Source organism: Neltuma alba, unplaced genomic scaffold (assembly GCF_004799145.2).
Source record: "Neltuma alba isolate B1F8T4 unplaced genomic scaffold, ASM479914v2 tig00010126_pilon, whole genome shotgun sequence".
Classification (NCBI taxonomy): domain Eukaryota; kingdom Viridiplantae; phylum Streptophyta; class Magnoliopsida; order Fabales; family Fabaceae; genus Neltuma; species Neltuma alba.
In genome coordinates, this window is record NW_021635077.1 from 83,559 (window position 1) to 102,289 (window position 18,731).

At 36.7% G+C, this 18,731-nt stretch overlaps 1 protein-coding gene across 1 annotated transcript; it reads right to left on the bottom strand.

The window, feature by feature from the left end:
• Positions 1–635: 635 nt before the first annotated feature.
• Positions 636–15,874, bottom strand: LOC114754264 (uncharacterized). The gene is given in 11 exon segments (XM_028943050.1): positions 636–791; positions 794–1,678; positions 2,405–2,597; positions 2,676–2,708; positions 6,195–6,424; positions 7,278–7,392; positions 8,657–8,741; positions 9,959–10,036; positions 11,177–11,344; positions 13,366–15,462; positions 15,560–15,874. Coding segments are annotated over 11 exon segments (4,065 nt in total). The 5' UTR covers positions 15,664–15,874; the 3' UTR covers positions 636–714.
• Between the last annotated feature and the right edge of the window lie 2,857 nt (positions 15,875–18,731).

The following is an 18,731-nucleotide window of genomic DNA, read 5'->3' on the forward strand; positions in this document are numbered from 1 at the left end:
GCAGGAGGAACATATATAAATTATTATCACATGATTTCCCCCTCTTAATATTGAGAAAGTGATGACTAATTAACTTGTTTACTGGAAAAAATAGGGGAAAAAGCATATCTCAATTTTCATAATTAAGAAAAGAAGAACCATCTATATTTGGTTCAGCTTCTTCCTCTTCTTCCTGCAACTTCCAGTTTTCCAGGCAGGCTGCGCATTTTTTGAACCTTTAAGGTAAGATAATGAGAGTGATGAGTCTCTCAAATATTTAACTCTTCTGCATTTTTTGCCCAATAATAATAATATTATTTCGTGTGAAGAAAAAGAATAGAAATTTTTGCACATCTGATACAATTCTTTACTTTAATGAGTTAATTTATTATACACACAATCCACAATGCTAGCACAACCGGCGGGTTGGGATTTGGATATGGAAGTCAGATATTCAAATTTGTTAATGTTTTTCTCTGAAAATTAGAATAAAAATTAAAATAAAAGGCCAATTATAATTGCAAGCAAGAACATACATAATATATGTTTATAATATAATTTCCCCCTCTAGTATTCGGAAATTAAAGTGACTAACTTGTTTTTCTTGAAAAGTAGGAAAATTTTCATAATTAAGAAAAGAACCACCATTTATAGTTATTGGGTACATCTTCTTCCTTCCTTCCTTCTTCTTCTTCCTCCTCCTCCTCTTCTTCCTTCTGCAACTTCCAGTAGTTTTCAAGACAGACTTCGCATGAGAATGCCTTCAAAAGTAATACCAGGTCCAAATGCTAAGGCCAACCCCCATTCTTCTCCTTCTCCTTCTTCATTTTCTCCAGATACTCCTTCATGAGCTCCATCATCACATAAAAAATGGTGTTACTGCTAACATTCCCGTAGTTCATTAATGCCCTTCTGCTACATTCCAGCTTCTCACTGCTTAGTTTCAGAGTACTTTCAAGCTTGTTCAGAATCGCAGGTCCTCCAGGATGAACAGCCCAGAATAAGTCGTTAAACCCTTTCACTTTATTTTTATTGCTCTTCGCCATCAGCTTTCTGCAGAATTCTTCGATGTTAGCTTCAATCTTCTGAGGAAGATCTCTTCCAAGCTTGAAGTTAATGCCTTCTTCACAGAGCTTCCCATCAATCACACCATGTGTTTCCGGTAAGAATTGTTGAACAGCGTAGTTTAATTCCATGAATGGATCCTCGCCGGTTATAGGGTTTGCTCCTACTATGGCAGCAGCAGCACCGTCGCCGAAAAGAGCGGCGCCGACAAGATCGTAAGGTCTTTCTTTGTTGGGAGGGCGGAATCCTAGAATGGTAGTTTCAGAGGTAGTGAGCAAAACCCTACTGCCAGGATTGTTCTCGGCGATGTCCTTGGCGACTCTCAAGCCAGTGACGCCGCCGTAACAACCAAGGAAGTAGAGCATGACACGGCCGACGTCGTTTCGAAGGCCGAGCTGGTTCGCGAGGTAGAGGTCGCCGCCGGGAAGGCGAATCTCGCTGGAAGAGACGTATACTATGTGGGTTATGTCCTGTGCAGACCTTCCCCATTGCTTGATGCAAGCATGGCTGGCTCTGGTGGCCATCTCCACCACCGCCGGGTTCGCTATCTCGAGCTTTTGTTTGATCGTTGGCGATCCCTCGGTGGCTAGCTCAGGATATTTGTCCAGGATCTCCTTCGAATCACCGTGTGTATCTTGTCTTCACAGTGGTGTTCTTGCCTGTGAATAATTTCGGAAAAGGTAATAAGAGAAAAAAAAAATTGCAGCTTAATTAGTATTTCCTAGCAGTTTATTACAAAAATACAACTAACTATTTTTTAAAAAATTTATTTTTGGTAGAAACCTTAATATTTTTTTAAAATATTTACGAATTGACATAATAAAATTAAATTTGACATATAAATGAAATATCAACATCTCAATGTTTTGTTACCAAAAAAAAAATCCCAATGTTATTCATTTCCATCACACAATATCTTGTATTATCAGCGAGTAGTTGAACATTCATAAAGTATGCAAATTAAAATGATGAGATTTTATTTTATGCGTTAAAAGTTAAAAAAAAACAAATTAAATTTCATGAGACATAATATTCTGCTATTTTGAAAGGGCATTTCTAACATAATATTTTGAATGAAGTTTCAAATCTTAATTTTTTTTTTAATTTTCTCCTTTTATTAACAAATTAAGTTTACTTGAGTTAGACTTTATTTGACTAGAGTACTCACAAAAGTTCTTATGGAATGATAGGCTCACATCGTTATTATATAGTATATAACTTAACTATTACTAATTTTTTTAAAATAATTAAAAAATATTAAATCTTAGGAATAGTTTTGATAAGCATCCAAACGGGGTCGAAATTCTATAAAAATAAATAAACAAATGATAAAAAGAAAAAGCCAATTAATTGCACTTACAGAGACGTTCCAATTTTTCTTTGATGTAAGAATCAGCACATTTGGTGTCACGAATGTATCCTTCCACCAAACATTCTTGCGGGATGATTTGGCTTGGGAATGCTTTCCCTATTGCAAGCACTGTTGCCTTCCCAGGTGTTGGCGCACGCTTACCCCTGTGTGTTGCAGCAGCGCCAGATTGCTGCTGCTGCCCCTGCGTGAAACTGCCATTACCATTCTCAACACTTGGCATCTTTATATCTATATATTATTCTCAGGTTAGCTAATTAACCAGCTTCTTCTTCTTCTTCTTCTTCTTCTTCAGCTTCAATGGAGAATCATTCACAATCTCTGGGGTTATAAATGGAGAGCTTCACAGGTTATTGGAGAGAGGTTAGTGAGAGAGAAGTGTAGCATGTAGTGAGAGAAATGGCTTCTTTATTTGGGAAGGTGGGAAGAAGGTTTTAATTTTGCTTATAGAGTTGAACAGTACTCTTTCTGTTTTCTTCTTGGTTTAACTTTCTAATTCATTTCTACCTTTCAAACAACTTTTTCAAGATGGGATTTAGAAAATAGGTGTCATGTGAAGAAAACTTATGGTTCATGGATGGGCAACGTGGTGGCGGCCCTTTTTCCAAAAAACAGAACAGATTATTTATAACTTGTAGTTGTTTCATTGTATTTGTAGATGATAGTTTATTTTTATTTCTGTCTTTATATGATTATTAGTTTGGCCATGCATATACATTTACTTTTGAAAGAAATTAAACACTACCAAATCCGAGTTCCTAATGAAAAAACGGTGCAGTTCTACCTATCTACCCTAAAAAATGGTGAAAAGCATCCTTAATACATAACGGAGGCGAGACATCCATTTATAAATGAGCTAGGAGAAAAATATTTTTAAGTTCAATAAATAAAATAACACCAAACTTGAGTTGAAGATGCCAGCGATGTTTTTTTTTTTTTTTAAGTTTTTTTGTACCTTAATCCTATTTTTAGAAATGATCCCAGTCCAATTGGTTTCTTCTTGTTTGTTTTCCTCTTTCTGGGATATTAAAAGCTAAAAAGATAGCTTTAATTTTGTTTTTTTGGCAACAAAAGATAGCTTTAATTTATAATCCACATAATGAATTTTACAAATAATTTTTTAATAGATGCAGGCAAGCATGATTTGTCCTAAGAATGAGTTTAAGTCTTTTTTTTTTTTTGAAACAAAAATTTAAGATAGGGACTCAGACTCAACCCAAACCAAGAGCAAGATGTTTAATCTGACTCCTCTTAGGTCATATCATATTAGGCAACACATTGGAAGAAAAACATTAACTGAGGCTAAATGACCTTTCATCTTATTAATGGCTACTCCTAAACTTTGAATACCTTCATTCTTTAGCTACTTTCAAATAATTCATTAACATACAACAACAACAACAACAAGCAGCTCTATCTCATTAAGTCAAATCAGTTACATGGATAGTATAAGGCTATTAAACTCTATCGACCATAAATTATTCAAAAATCTCATTCTTTAGCTTCTTTAAGTGCTCTTCTTCTCTTCTTCTTCTTCTTTCTTTTTTTCTTTTTTTTTTGGGTTTCAACGGAAAGGAGAACTGTATCCATCAATCAGGAATACAAGCGCTACATCAAGCGCAACAAAATGAAAGGAATAATTAAGCAGAGCCATTTGAGAAAAATGGATAGCAATCATAGAGCTGTTAGAATAATTTACATAACTCATAATAGTAAAAAGTAGTTCATTAGCAAGAAAGATTTAGTTTCCATTTACATCCTTCCACGAAGTTAAAGACCATCCACTCAACTTTTTTTCACCAGCACTTCAAATGGCCTTCTTTGCACCTGAACAAAGTAAGACCTAGTCTTTCTTGTCCAATGATGATATACATAGTTGCAGACGTAAGACCTCATGCAAGTTTTTCCAGGTTCTCGCCATTAGCGCACCCACATTGTTCAATATTCAGCAAAGAACCAGAGTCACATCAGACATGCCTCCCAGCAATGGCATAAGCAACCAACTTGACTTCTCTAAGCACAATCCAAACACAAGATACTTTCCTCCAGATAAGAAAACAGGAGACTAGGAGATTGCTGTAATCCTGTAACTTTAACACCCTTCAAATCAATCTTTTGCGGGTATAAATTGACTTAAACTTCAATAAAAGGCATTATACTAAAGAAATAAAAGAGCGAAATTGGAGATGCAAAGCCAGAGTCTCATAATTCACAAAACTGCACTACACGCACCCTCCTTTGAAGATGACCATGGCATAAACACACAGAACGTATATTTGAGAGCGGAAAAGCCTTGGCCGCTTTCCTTTTTTGGTCAACTAGGTGACTTTTGTTGGAATTGGCAAAAGACTGATGAAAGTTTGGCATTAAGTTGGGGAGAGAAGTTACCACAGAGGGAAAAAGAATAAGGTTTCGTCGTACATCATTCAGGTTTGCTAATAGCTTGCTGCTTGATCTGAAGCATCCAGTGAGGATTCAGGGTCACCCTGCACTGTCAACTTGACCTTAACTTCCTTGTAGTAACTAGGAGACAAATTACAACAGAAATAGTCGTTGAAAAGTGAGAAGGGACCAATGTATACTAGCTTCAAAAGACACAAGAAACAACCACTTTATTAGTTACTGGTATAAAACATTTCAACCTGTATACAGAAACAAAGGAAGAAAGAAAACTTCTTCGCATTTGACTTCTCTTGAAAGTTATAATCATGAGTATTAGTAAGACCTACACTGCCTCCGCTGTATCAATCAACTCAAAACATGCCTACTAAAAGTGTGTTTTGGATTAGCAGTAGCAAAACTAATTTTTATTTCACCTAATTTTATATACATAAGTTAGGATAAAATCAATTAGTATAATATGATTCATGTTTGGATGTACTTTTATAAAACTCAATTTTTAAATTAAAACTTATTTGGATGGATAATTGTTAGAAAGCCCGTGATATTCTCAAATTTCCACCCATGATTTTAGCTAGAAAATAAATCCCTGATTATGTGCTACTATATCTCTAATTAATTGTAATTCAATTTGATTGATTATAACCGGATCCTCTCACCCATCCGAACTCTATATATTGTAGCCTATCATATGAAATAATACATGAGAGTGAATTACTGAAAATATTCAGTCATGGTATCAGAGCACTAGGTTCGGTCTGAACCTGAAATTCCGTCCTGAAACCCTGGGGAAACGGAAGAGCGAGAAGAGAGAGTGAGGGGAGAGAGAGAGTGAGGCGTCCTCAGATCTGAAGCCAGAAGTTGGACGTGACCGACACCGCCCCTCCAGATCTCACCGGAAACCTCCGATCGGCGCATCCCCCCGGAAGCCGACGTCAAACGGAGCCGCGCATGAAGCCCAATTAGTATAATATGATTCATGTTTGGATGTACTTTTATAAAACTCAATTTGATAAATTAAAACTTATTTGGATGGATAATTGTTAGAAAGCCCGTGATATTCTCAAATTTCCACCCATGATTTTAGCTAGAAAATAAATCCCTGATTATGTGCTACTATATCTCTAATTAATTGTAATTCAATTTGATTGATTATAACCGGATCCTCTCACCCATCCGAACTCTATATATTGTAGCCTATCATATGAAATAATACATGAGAGTGAATTACTGAAAATATTCAGTCATGGTATCAGAGCACTAGGTTCGGTCTGAACCTGAATTCCGTCCTGAAACCCTGTCGGAAAACGGAGAGAGAGAGAGAGGGAGGGAGAGAGAGAGTGAGGCGTCCTCAGATCTGAAGCCAGAAGTTGGACGTGACCGAGAAGTTGCCGTCCACCGACACTCCAGATCTCACCGGAAACCTCCGATCGGCGCATCCCCGGAAGCCGACGTCAAACGGAGCCGCGCATGAAGCCCACTCGCCTTCGCCAGCGCGCCGCCACAATATCTCCTTCGATCCAGAAGATGAATCCATCGGATTTCCCACCCCTTTTGGGTCTGTTTGCAATATGCCTATCTCCAAAGGAACCATCCCAACGGCCCTTATGTCTAGCACATCCACAAATACTCAAGGTAACTCTTCTTCACCAATGGCCCCTTCTAAAACATTTGATTCAGTGTCAGACTTGACAACAACCATTGAACCTCAAGCTATGGTGGTGGCTCACAAACTGAATGGCAGCAACTATCTCCAATGGTCTCAGAGTGTATTAATATATCTACGTGGGAAGCGTAAGGAGAAGTATATCAATGGAGAAGCAAAACAACCAGCACATAATGATCCTAGTTTTGACATCTGGTTTGCTGAAAATAATCAGGTGATGTCTTGGCTATGCAACTCAATGACTCTCGAAATTAGTGAGGGATACCTTCTTGCAAGCACAGCCAAGGAGATCTGGGATGCTGCTAGGCACACTTACTCTACATTGGACAACACTGCTACCTTGTTAGATCTGAGGAGGCAACTCAAGGATCTAAAGCAAGGAAACTTGACTGTAACACAATACTACAGCACCCTGACTAAGATATGGCAGCAATTGGATCTCTTTGAAGTACATCCGTGGAAGAATATTGATGATGCTAATTACTACAGACAGCTAGTTGAAAAAGGTTGAACTTATGACTTCCTATTGGGCCTGAATGATGTTTTTGAAGAAGTGAGAGGCAGAATTATGGGTCTTAAACCTCTTCCATCCCTATTTGAAGTCTTCAGTATGGTTAAGTTCGAAGAAAGCTGGAGACATCTCACTCAAGGAAATCAAATTCCAATAGATGGCTCCGCATTAGTCACAAGGAGTTCCCAAACATCAGAGAGCTCTGAAAGAAAAGGGAGCAAGTGGTGCAATCACTGTAACAAGGGCCACACCAGAGATGAGTGCTGGAAACTACATGGAAAACCAACCACAGGGAGACAGAAACAACGACAAGATGGAAAGAGCCATCACACCTCCTCCGAGGAAAGAAGTGATGATGGAGACCACTTGACCAGAGAAGAACTTCAAATGCTTCGTAAGATGCTTGAAAAGCAAAACAAATCAAAATCAGTTCCCAATGTAAACTTGATCCAGTCAGGTAATTCTATTATTGCCCTTAATGCAATGGTAACTAGTGATGAGACATAGATTGTTGACTCCAGTGCTACAGACCATATGACTAGTAACAAGTCTCTCTTCAAAACTCTCAAATACTCCCATGAGAACCTTAGAGTAAAAGTAGCAACTGGCCTATATACTAGAGTTGAGGGTGTTGGCACTGTGGCTCTTTCTGATGATCTGGAAATTCATAATGTTTTGTTTGTTCCTGCTCTTACTTGCAATCTTATATTTGTGAGAAAATTGACTAAAGGACAAGTATGTCGGGTGATCTTTGATAATATTAAATGTGTTTTTCAGGATTCGACCTCGGGGAGGAAGATTTTAACTGCTAAAAAATGGGATGGACTCTACTACTTTGAAGGAAAGGATATGAAGACTAAAGAAGCAAGGAAAGCTATGGTTAGCTCCAATTCTCAAAAATAAAAATGTAATGTTGTGGCATCAAAGATTAGGCCACCCCAGCTTTGATTATATAAAGCATGTGTTTCCAACTTTATTCAATAAAAATTCTTCACCTTTCCAGTGTGAAACTTGTCAAATTGCCAAACAAACTCGTGCTTCTTATCCCAAACATATTTACAAACCCACTACACCGTTTACGATGATCCATACCGACATTTGGGGACCATCCAAAACTAAAACCCGAACGGGCACAACATGGTTTGTTACATTCATTGATGATCATACTCGGGTTACATAGGTTTACCTAGGGCTGTTCAAAAAAAACCCGGTCCAGGTAAACCCGATCTAGTCTAAAGAAAGCCGGTCCAGTTTAGCCCGAAAAAATACAGCCTGAACAAAAAAAAAACTAGACTAGATCGGGTTGGTCATCGGGTCAGACCGGGTTTCTGGTTAGCCCCTCAGACCAAATGGTCTGGTCTGACCCGGCATATATATATTTATTTTTTATTAGAAAAATTATTTCTTAACCTATCTCCTCATCTAATCAGAAGCCTCCGCCTCCACCTACCAATCCTCCAACGTTTTCTTCTCTCATCTTAACTTCGATCTCCCTAATCCACTAGCTATCAAGCTCCCTTAATGCTTGATTCATTCCAGATCTTCCATCAAGACACCCACCGTCCTGATCTGCAGTAACAACAAACATTTTGGCATCCAATCTTGATCATCTCTTCGGCCTCTTCATAGATTGCCCGATCTGGATCAAGGTGGGTCAACACAGTACGCTGTTGCAAAGGACGGAGAAGACAAACTTGTCGATGGCATCTTCCAAAGTTGCTGAAGTTGAAGACAAAGAACCCGTATCAGATCTGTTGAAGCAAAGATGAAGATCATGGGTTTTTTTTGTGCTTGCTTTGTTCGATTTCATGAGTTCGTAACATCCTGATATTTTTTTGTGCTTTGTAAAAAAAAATTCTGTTGCTATCAAATATTTTTGTTGATGTGTTGCTATGAAGATTGTTGATTGTTAATGAGCTTGAAAGCTGTAAAACTCCATTACCAGATTTGTTGTCTTCCTTCTGCTTCTCCTATTTCTTATGCTTTTTTCACTATGGTTTGCGATTGGAATAGGGAATAAGAATAAAAAGAAAAAGGAAGATTGATATGGTGGGAGTTTTGGGGGTGAAGGTAGGAACGTTCGAATCTTAACTTCCCCTCTTTTTTTATTCTTTCTTTTTTGGTGGACCAGTCTGTTAACCCGAAGGACCAACCTGGTCTGGTTTGCTATCGGGTTTGTTTCAAACCGGACTAGACTTTGGGTAGGAAAGTGTAACCCGGGGTCATTCCAGACCAGACCTCAGGTTGAGGTTAAACCCGGTCTGGTCTGGTCTTTGTGCACCCCTATCGTTTACCTTATGAAAGAGAAATTTGAAGCCTTACAAATTTTCAAAAACTTTCACTCTTTTGTGCGAACCCAATTTCAAACTCCCATTAGAGTTCTGCGAAGTGACAATGCTAAAGAGTATATGAGTGGAGCCTTTAGGGAATTTCTTGAACAACAGGGAATCCACCACCAAACCTCGTGTGTCTATACTCCTCAACAAAATGGAATTGCCGAGCGAAAGAATAGGCACCTTTTAGAAGTAACCCGAGCCATTATGATGGCAAGGAATGTTCCCAGTTTGTTTTGGGGAGACGCTGTGCTAACGGCAGCCTATCTTATCAACCAAATGGCCTCCAAATTTCCCAATTTCAGTACCCCTATCCAAAAACTTCTTGAAACCTACCCAACCTCACCTATCATCAATACCATCCCACAAAAGTCTTTGGGTGTGTTGTCTTTGTTCATAAACATGATGGGGCAAACTAGGAGCTAGAGCAGAAAAATGCATTTTCCTCGGGTACTCCTCAACTCAAAAAGGTTATAGGTGTTATTGTCCCTCTACTAGAAAACTCATAATCTCCAAAGACACCGTCTTTTATGAGAATGATGCATACTATCCCAAATTACCCATTCAGGGGGAGAGTGATGGAGTAGAATGGCTAATTACACCTGAACCTAAGACCAACTCACATCTTAACCCACCTGAACCCTCCATACCACAAGAAGAAATACCTAAACCTGAATCGGAAACCCCAAAACCTACACCTCAACCGGAACAGCCTAAAAGCCCCATAAACAATCCTCACACAATGGAAACAAATGCTAAGATTGATGCAGGGATGATAGAGCACTCAGGGTCTCAATCAGGAGAACAAGACAGGAGTAGTAGGGTTCCTTCCATTCCAAGGCAGCAACATGATTCCAATCCGTAGTTGGATCTTGAAGAGCTAGGATGGCCTATTGTACTTAAAAAGGGGGTAAAGTCGTGTACTCAGCATCCTATTCAAAGATTTGTCTCTTATGGCAATTTATCTGCTAGAATGCAAACCTTTGTGGTGAATAGCTCACAGGTAAAAATTCCAAAAACATTTCAACAGGCCATGAAAGATCCTAATTGGAAACATGCAACATATGAAGAGCTGAAAGCCTTGGAGGAGAACAACACATGGGATATTACCACACTCCCTAAGGGGAAGAAAGCAGTGGGTTGCAGATGGATCTTCACCCCTAAGTTCAACCCTGACGGAAGCATCAACAAGTACAAAGGGAGGTTAGTTGCAAAAGGATACACACAAACTTATGGGATTGATTATCAAGAAACATTTGCACTAGTGGCAAAGTTCAATACCATCCAGGTACTCCTGTCCCTAGCTACTAACCTTGACTGGTCCTTGCATCAACTGGATGTAAAGAATGCTTTCCTGAATGGAGACTTAGAGGAGGAAGTATACATGGAAGTCCCAGATGGAGTAATAGCTCCACCCAATTCAGTTTGCAAACTGAAGAAGTCATTATATGGCCTGAAACAATCTCCACGAGCGTGGTTCGATAGGTTTGCCAAAGCAATTAAAAGGCTTGGTTACAACCAAGGTCAGGCGGACCACACCCTTTTCATCAAACACAGTGATGGAAAAGTAACGATCCTAATTGTGTATGTGGATGATATAGTCATAACTGGTGATGATGAAGCTTCTATCTCCCAACTCAAGAGAGCCCTGGCGAGGGAATTCCAAGTGAAGGACCTAGGACAAATGAGGTACTTTCTTGGAATGGAGGTTGCTAGATCCAAAAAGGGTATAAGTGTGTCCCAACGGAAATACACACTTGATTTACTCCACGAAACAGGGATACTTGGGGGTAAACCGAGTGAAACACCTATGGAAGAGTCATGCAATCTGGAAGTTAAACCAGAAGGGGTACCAGTTGACGCAGAAAGGTATAGAAGACTTGTGGGAAAACTGATCTACTTGACCCATACACGACCTAACATTAGCTATGCAGTCGGCGTGGTAAGCCAATTTATGCACCAACCTCAGGAAGAACACATGGAAGCAGTGTACAGAATCCTGACCTACCTCAAACTCAATCCTGGAAGAAGAATATTCTTTAAAAGGGGAAATACGAGACACATAGAGGTCTACACTGATGCAGATCGTGGGAGAGCTGTGGATAATAGGAGATCTGTCACAGGTTATTGCACTTATGTTTGGGGAAACCTCGTCACTTGGTGGAGCAAGAAACAGACCGTGGTCTCAAGGAGCAGTACTGAAGCTGAGTTGAGAGCTATAGCACTGGGGGTATGTGAAGGAATGTGGGTGATCAGACTCCTGAAGGAACTAAGAATTCCCTATGAAGGTCCAGTGAACCTTTGGTGTGACAACCAAGCCAGTATCGAAATGACGAAGAATCCGGTTTATCATGACCGAACAAAGCATGTCGACATTGATCTGTACTTTATCAAAGAGAAAGTAGAAGGTGGTACCATCAACTTGAACTATGTGCGCTCATCTGATCAGATTGCTGACATCTTGACCAAACCTTTAGCCAGAGTCAAGTTTGAAGGGCTTCGAAGCAAGCTGGGAATGGTTGACATCTACTCTCCAGCTTGAGGGGGAGTGTTAAAAAGCCCGTGATATTCTCAAATTTCCACCCTTGATTTTAGCTAGAAAATAAATCCCTGATTATGTGCTGCTATATCTCTAATTAATTGTAATTCAATTCTGATTGATTGTAACCGGATCCTCTCACCCATCCGGACTCTATATATTGTAGCCTATCATATGAAATAATACATGAGAGTGAATTACTCAAAATATTCAGTCAATAATGAAAAAATAAGTTTAGATATAAAATAACTAAAAAAAATGAATTTTATAATATATTACCTCTAGTTCTTAAAAGACTCAGTTAACTGATTTGAAAAAAGTAATGCAGTTAAATAAATTATTTTAAAGTATTTATATTTATCATTTTTCTTTGAATTAATTTGTTTGACTTATAAACTAATATGTAATCTAATGATACACATAAATATTTGAAAGATATCATGTAACATATAATATAATTAAATAATTTATTTAGCTTCTTTAATCTATTCAAATTAGTCTTTTTGGGTCTTATATTAAGGAGTAAAGGTAATATATGATATGTATACAAGTTGATAAATTTTACAAAAATAATTAATTAAATTTTATTACTTAACTTTTTTTCATCTTAGAAAAAAAAAATCAAATTATTGGGCCAAGATAGAATCTATTTAAATACCCTTATCTTTCTTTTTCACCTTTATTCCCTCTTTCTCCACGTTACAAACACCATAAGCTCAAATTCTTAGCGTTCCACTCCAATGAACTTTTCCTCCAAAAGTTAGTTGGGTTAAAAGCCCACCCAAACACCTTCAATCTCCAAATAAGCTTCAAACTTGCATTTCACAAAGTCCCAACCACGTTTGCTCCTTGAAACGGCAATCCAAACATGTGTTAAGAAATACAAGATCCTGCTTCTAAACTTGCCATAGTTTGGCAGTCACAGTAAATATGAGAGTTACATTCTCCTGAATAACATGTTAAATCAACCAAGTTATGGCATTGGTTTGCCAAAGCACACAACATAAAGGCATCTTTTTGGGTATTTACTATTTGGATTTTCAATAAATTTATGGAAGTGAGAATCATGGATGCATTGTGTAGTTAGAAAAACACGTCCATGAGCTTTTTTTTTTTTTTTGAATTGAAAAACCTAAAGCGCAAATTATCTAAATAACTCTACGTAAGGTTTGTCTTCGTCTAAATATCAACATGATATGGCGGAAAAATCCTGTTCTTTGGGAAATACAGCCAATCTAGCCTCTCTTCCCAAAGCAAACAAAAGGATCAGCAGCCTCGGACCCTACTATTTTTATTAACATTAGAATAGAAACAATAGGAAACCATTCACTATTATGACAATTTTCAATCAAAATGGTAAATGAAAGATAACTTTCGAATATATATCATGCTCCATTCAGGTGGCGATGACTTTTCATCTTGAAAAGTCTGAAGCGCAGAACGATCAATGGGCTGCTGTTATTGCATCATATTTGTGCAGCACTAAGAATGAGTCCCTATTTTTGTGAAGATCTGCCTGATAATTCTTGCCTTTGCATCCTCTTGGATACAAATGCAGCTTCATCTGATCTTCCTTCAGCCTCTAGAGCAGATACCAGTTCGTCTAGGCATGTCAATTCCTGATGTAAGCCTTTCTCCGCCAAGAAATAGCATAAACCAAAAGCTTCCGAGACCTTTCTCCTTTTACAAATGCCCAAAATAACAGCATTGCACAAATCAAGATCAACATTTTGATGACTTTCAATACAAAATGCCAACATTTTGCATGCCTCTGATAGCTTTCCTCTGTGTATAAGAAATTGAACTAGTTCATCTATTTTAACACAGTACCCATGCTTGTAAAGCAACTCTAAAACTTCAAATGCTCTGTCCTTTAGTCCACGGCCAAAAAGCAGCTGTAAACTCATGGTTGAAAATTTTATATTTTGTCTAATTCTTTTATCTAGCATCATGACAATAAAACTGGCAGATTCATGGGTACAACCTTTTTCCAATAGCTTTGCCAGTACAGAGTGCCAGGTCAATGTTTTGGGAAGATAGGAACTCCTTATCATTTTCTCCAATGCCTCTTTTGCAAGAAGAGGTTTCTCCTTCTGAAGAAAACCATCAATCAAACAATCATATATCTCAACATCTGGAAGAAAATTCTGTCTTAACATCCACTTCAAAAGCTCATATCCGTCTTCATAAGAACCTTCCTTACAGTGCCCCATAATCATTGTCCTGTAGGACGGAGGGTCTTGTGTTCCCCTTTTCATTAGCTGTCTAAACACCCTCTCAGCCTTCTTAGTTTTCCCATGTTCACAAAGATACTGAAACATAGGGTTGTAAGCAGCAGCAAGAGGCTTAGAGCCAAACTTACTCAACAAAATTTCCTTCTCATCCAACTCGTCAAATAGCATTTCTGCCATATCATAGTCCTCTCTCTGACACAGGCTCCGTAGCAGAACACTGTAAGTGGCTGAGTCTGCTAGGACCCGCAAGTTTTTCATTCTCTCAAACACCTTTAATGCCTCGTCTAAGTTTCCTGCACTGCAATGTGCATGAATTAATGTGTTGAAGGTACATGTGTCTGGACTGAATTCCCCATCTCCTATGGTTTGTTCCAAAATATCTTTTATCTTATCTAATTTCCGGGCTTCACAGAGCCCTTTAATCAGAGTATTGTAAGTAATTTTGTTTAGCTTGAGCCCTTGACCAGTCATATCCTTAATTATAAGCAAGGCCTCATCTAATTCTTGTTTCATACAATAGCCTCTAATTAAAGTTGTATAAGTCACAACATTAGGATTCAAATCCTTGCTTTTCTTACTCATACCCTTCACTAAATTATGTGCTATTTTGACCTTTCCGGCTTTACACAAGCCATCAACTAGTGTATTATATGTAATAATATCAGCATCACAATTGAAGCGTGACATTTCATTGAAAAATCGAAAACCTTGATCAACCATGGAGTTCTTACAAAACCCTCTGATCAAAATATTGTATGTACACGTGTCTGGTGCAACTCCATACGTTCTGAGCATTTCGTCATAAAGATCGTTGGCCATATTCGTTCGACCCCGTCTAAGCAATATAGACAAAAGACTATTGAATGTGATCACAGATGGTGAAACACCCGTTGTCTTCATAGTCTGAAAAAGCTTCATCGACTCTTCAAACAACCCAGCTTGACCATAACTCCTAATTAAGCTATTAAAGAATCGATCATTAAGCTTAACAGCACCATTGGATCTTAGCTCAATTGAAAACAAAAAATTCCGAGCTACATTAAGGTTTCTTCCACGGCCCAAAATTTCAAGCATTGAGAAGTATGATTGGTCATTGTGAGAGAACCCCATATCGTGTACCCACTTAAAGAATTGAAAGGCCTTTGATGAATGTTCGATAAGGCGAAGAGTTTGAAGCACCATGTTTTTCGACAGAGGGGGAGAAAGTGAAGATAAAGAGGATGCCAGCTCATTTGACCAAGGTTTGTAATTGATAAACCTAGCCATGGCTTTGGCCGTGTTCAATTTGGTGGATGATTTGGGTTTATCATCTTTGTCAATTTCGTCATCCTTGCTAGTAGTTTCACTCTGATTCGAGCAGAATTGCCTGAATTTCAAAAGGGATTACGAGAACCTACTACTAGGCATACGAAAGGCAGGAAAGGAAAAGAAAAGAAATTAAAAGATAATTTTGAGTAGTGCACCTGCAAGCCGAAGAAAGCAGTGAGCAGGGATCGAAGATGGGGATAAAGTAATGCTTTGCAAATACCACTGATGAACCACTACGAGAATGCGAAACGACGGCCATCAAACTTGCTGCTTCCGTCCTCGTATGATAAACGGTAACAAACTCGCCCCTGCAAATTGCTTCAAAATTTTCACACACTGCACAAGAACGCGTAGACACGCTTCGAGGATCTAGTTTAGGACCTTCACTTCGTCCAAAATTACACCAGTTGGCCACTCCCTCCTCAACAAATTCTCCATCATAATCGTGGGGTTCGTCAGGTAGAATGTAGAATTTCTACCCCTCTTTTTTTTTTTTTTTGCCCCCCTCTCTTCAAGGCACATAACTCTTTTTGTATTTATTAGGTTTGATAATAATCTCAATGATTTGAGAGCGTTCCCAACAAGAATTTTTGTTTTCCTCCTAATGGGAGTCAGATTTGCTTGAAGTTGTTTTAATCCATTATAAATCACATGATCAATAGGATGCAAAAATATCAAGATATCTATACAATAATAGATAGATATTTTGTCATGAGAATTCTGCATAACGATTTGCTTTTCTTTGTTTTTGTTATTCAAAAATTAGTTTCACAGTTTAATTTACTAATATATACGACCTCTAATCTTTAACTTTTAATTTAGTCCTAAAGACTATCTCACATCTTAATTATAAAAGCTAGTTGACTAATTTAAAGAGATTAAAGAAAAAAGTTAAGTTAGTTATTTGTAATAAATAAATATTGTCTTTCCTAAAATATCCTTACTAATCAAGTATATTGGCTAGAACTATTATTGTTAGAAGGACTACATTAGGAAAAATGTATAAATATGAGAGAATCAAAGTCTTATATTAAGGACCAGAGGTAGTATAAAACGTTAAAACCCCTATCTATTTTGTTTTTCATATTTATTCATTTTTTTCTAAAGTAATCATTTTCATCATATGTTTTTTTTTGGCAAAAGATTTCATCATATGTTAAAGCTAACAGACACACTCGATCAGCAAGAAAAATTTTAAAAGAAAATAATACATATTTATTACAAATAACTAACTTAATAAACTTCTTTAATCTACCTAAATTAGTAATTGGCTCTTATACTAAGGATTTGTTTGGTTTGAGGGGAGGGGAGGGGAGGGGAGGGGAGGGGAGGGGAGCCTCTCCCCTCATTTGGTTAAAAATTTTGGAGGGGAGGGGAGCTAAACCTCCCCTATTTTGGCTCCCCTCCAAATTGGGGGTTTTTGGAGGGAAACTAAATTTTTGGATCATTATGCCTTTATAGTTTTTTTAATATTCCACTTCTACTCATAAAATATATTATTATAATATTTATTTCAAATAAAAAATATATTATCCTAAGTAAAAAAATATATATACACATTATTATAATTAAAAATATATTATAAAATATTATTTAAAAATAAAATATTATAATATTATAAAATTAATTGTTTTTTATAAATATATTATTTATTAAATATATTTTAAACTGGAAAAAAAGATAGCCTAAAGAGAATAAAATTTCATTTTTCTTAGAGCATATAAAATTTGTTAATTTGATTATTTTAAATATATTATTATATTAATTAGAATAAAAAATTACTGTACCAATTTTTTAATACACATATTAACTTGATAAGACTGAATTTTTATTAAATTATATGATTTAAAATAAGATGTAAATTAATTTATATAATATATCAATAAAAAACATAAACTAATATGAAAGGGTAAAATAGTAAATTGATTATTACTATCCCTCTCCTCCCCTCCTCTCTTTGAACCAACCAAGGGATCATTAAATATCCTCATCTCCCCTCCTTTTTAATCAAACCAAACAAGGTGAGGATGAAACCTCCCCTCCCTTCCCCTACCCTCCCCTCCCCTCAAACCAAACAGGCCCTAAGGGTCAGAGGTAATATTATTTAAATCAAGAATATTGGTTTGCTTATGTTTATCAATAATAAAGCTTGATAACTGGGAAACTAATTAGATAATTTTAGCAAATTAAAAAAAAATTGTATAATTTTTCCCTCTTATAATTTATAGGCATATATTTATTTTTGAGCTGACTGTGATATAACTGAATGCTGATATCTTATTTTATTAAATTTTTAAGTGAAACAAAATAAAAAAAATATAATTGAGTTGAATGTTAGTGCTTGCTTTCGCTGCAATTAGTTATGTTGCTGAATATTTGTTAAATTTATAATATTTGACTAGTTAAATAATAAATGTGATATTTGATTTGATGGCAACTGTTAGCACAATGCCTTGCTCGCAAAAAATAAAAAAAAGAAAAGAAAAAACTCAAAAGACTGATAAATTGTTAATTATAAATGTGGATACTAGTTCTTTATCAATGTTTAGGAAATATTTTTTGTTGATGTTATCAGTCTGTGCCTTAATTTTTATCATATTTTATTTTCAAATTAAGAACTTCAAAAAAGACAAAAAAAATAATGAAAAATGATTAAATGGGTCAAAAAGTCCACAAGACCAACCCCAAGCCCACGTGACCCGTGACCGAACCCGTGAGAAACCCACCCATTTTTTCAGCACTGCCTCTAAGTCTCTAAAACAAACACCCATTATATTTTTCCGTGGAAAGTATATAATTTCTATTACAAGTAAAATCGCCCCTAAGCATAAGGTGTGTATTCTAATTACAATTACATTTGAAGGACCCATTACATTTAACATAATGTCTTATGAAAATTGGAAATGATCATTTCCTTGACTTTGAATTTAAAAATTCATTTACAAAACATGAAGAATATTTACAGGGTCCAAGTTACAATTAGTTCTTCTTAAGATGATATTAAAACCTAATCTGAGCAGGTCACCTAAACTATTAATTCAGTAAACCAATCCTTTCATGTATCTAGTAAAAAATCTTGCATAGATCACACTCTAGTATTTTTCTTTCCTTCTTAAACTTGAAACATCATTCAAAGATATAAAAAAACAAAAAGCAACCAATCATTTTTTTTTTCTCTAATAACTCTATCGTGTTAATTCTGTTTATATATGAATATTTTATATGAAAATTTTTGTATAATTTAAATAAATTATAGTTAAAGTTAATCACAGTTCAACTATTATTGGATTAGTAACCCTTAGATCCCGTTTGATATGAAGCATTAAA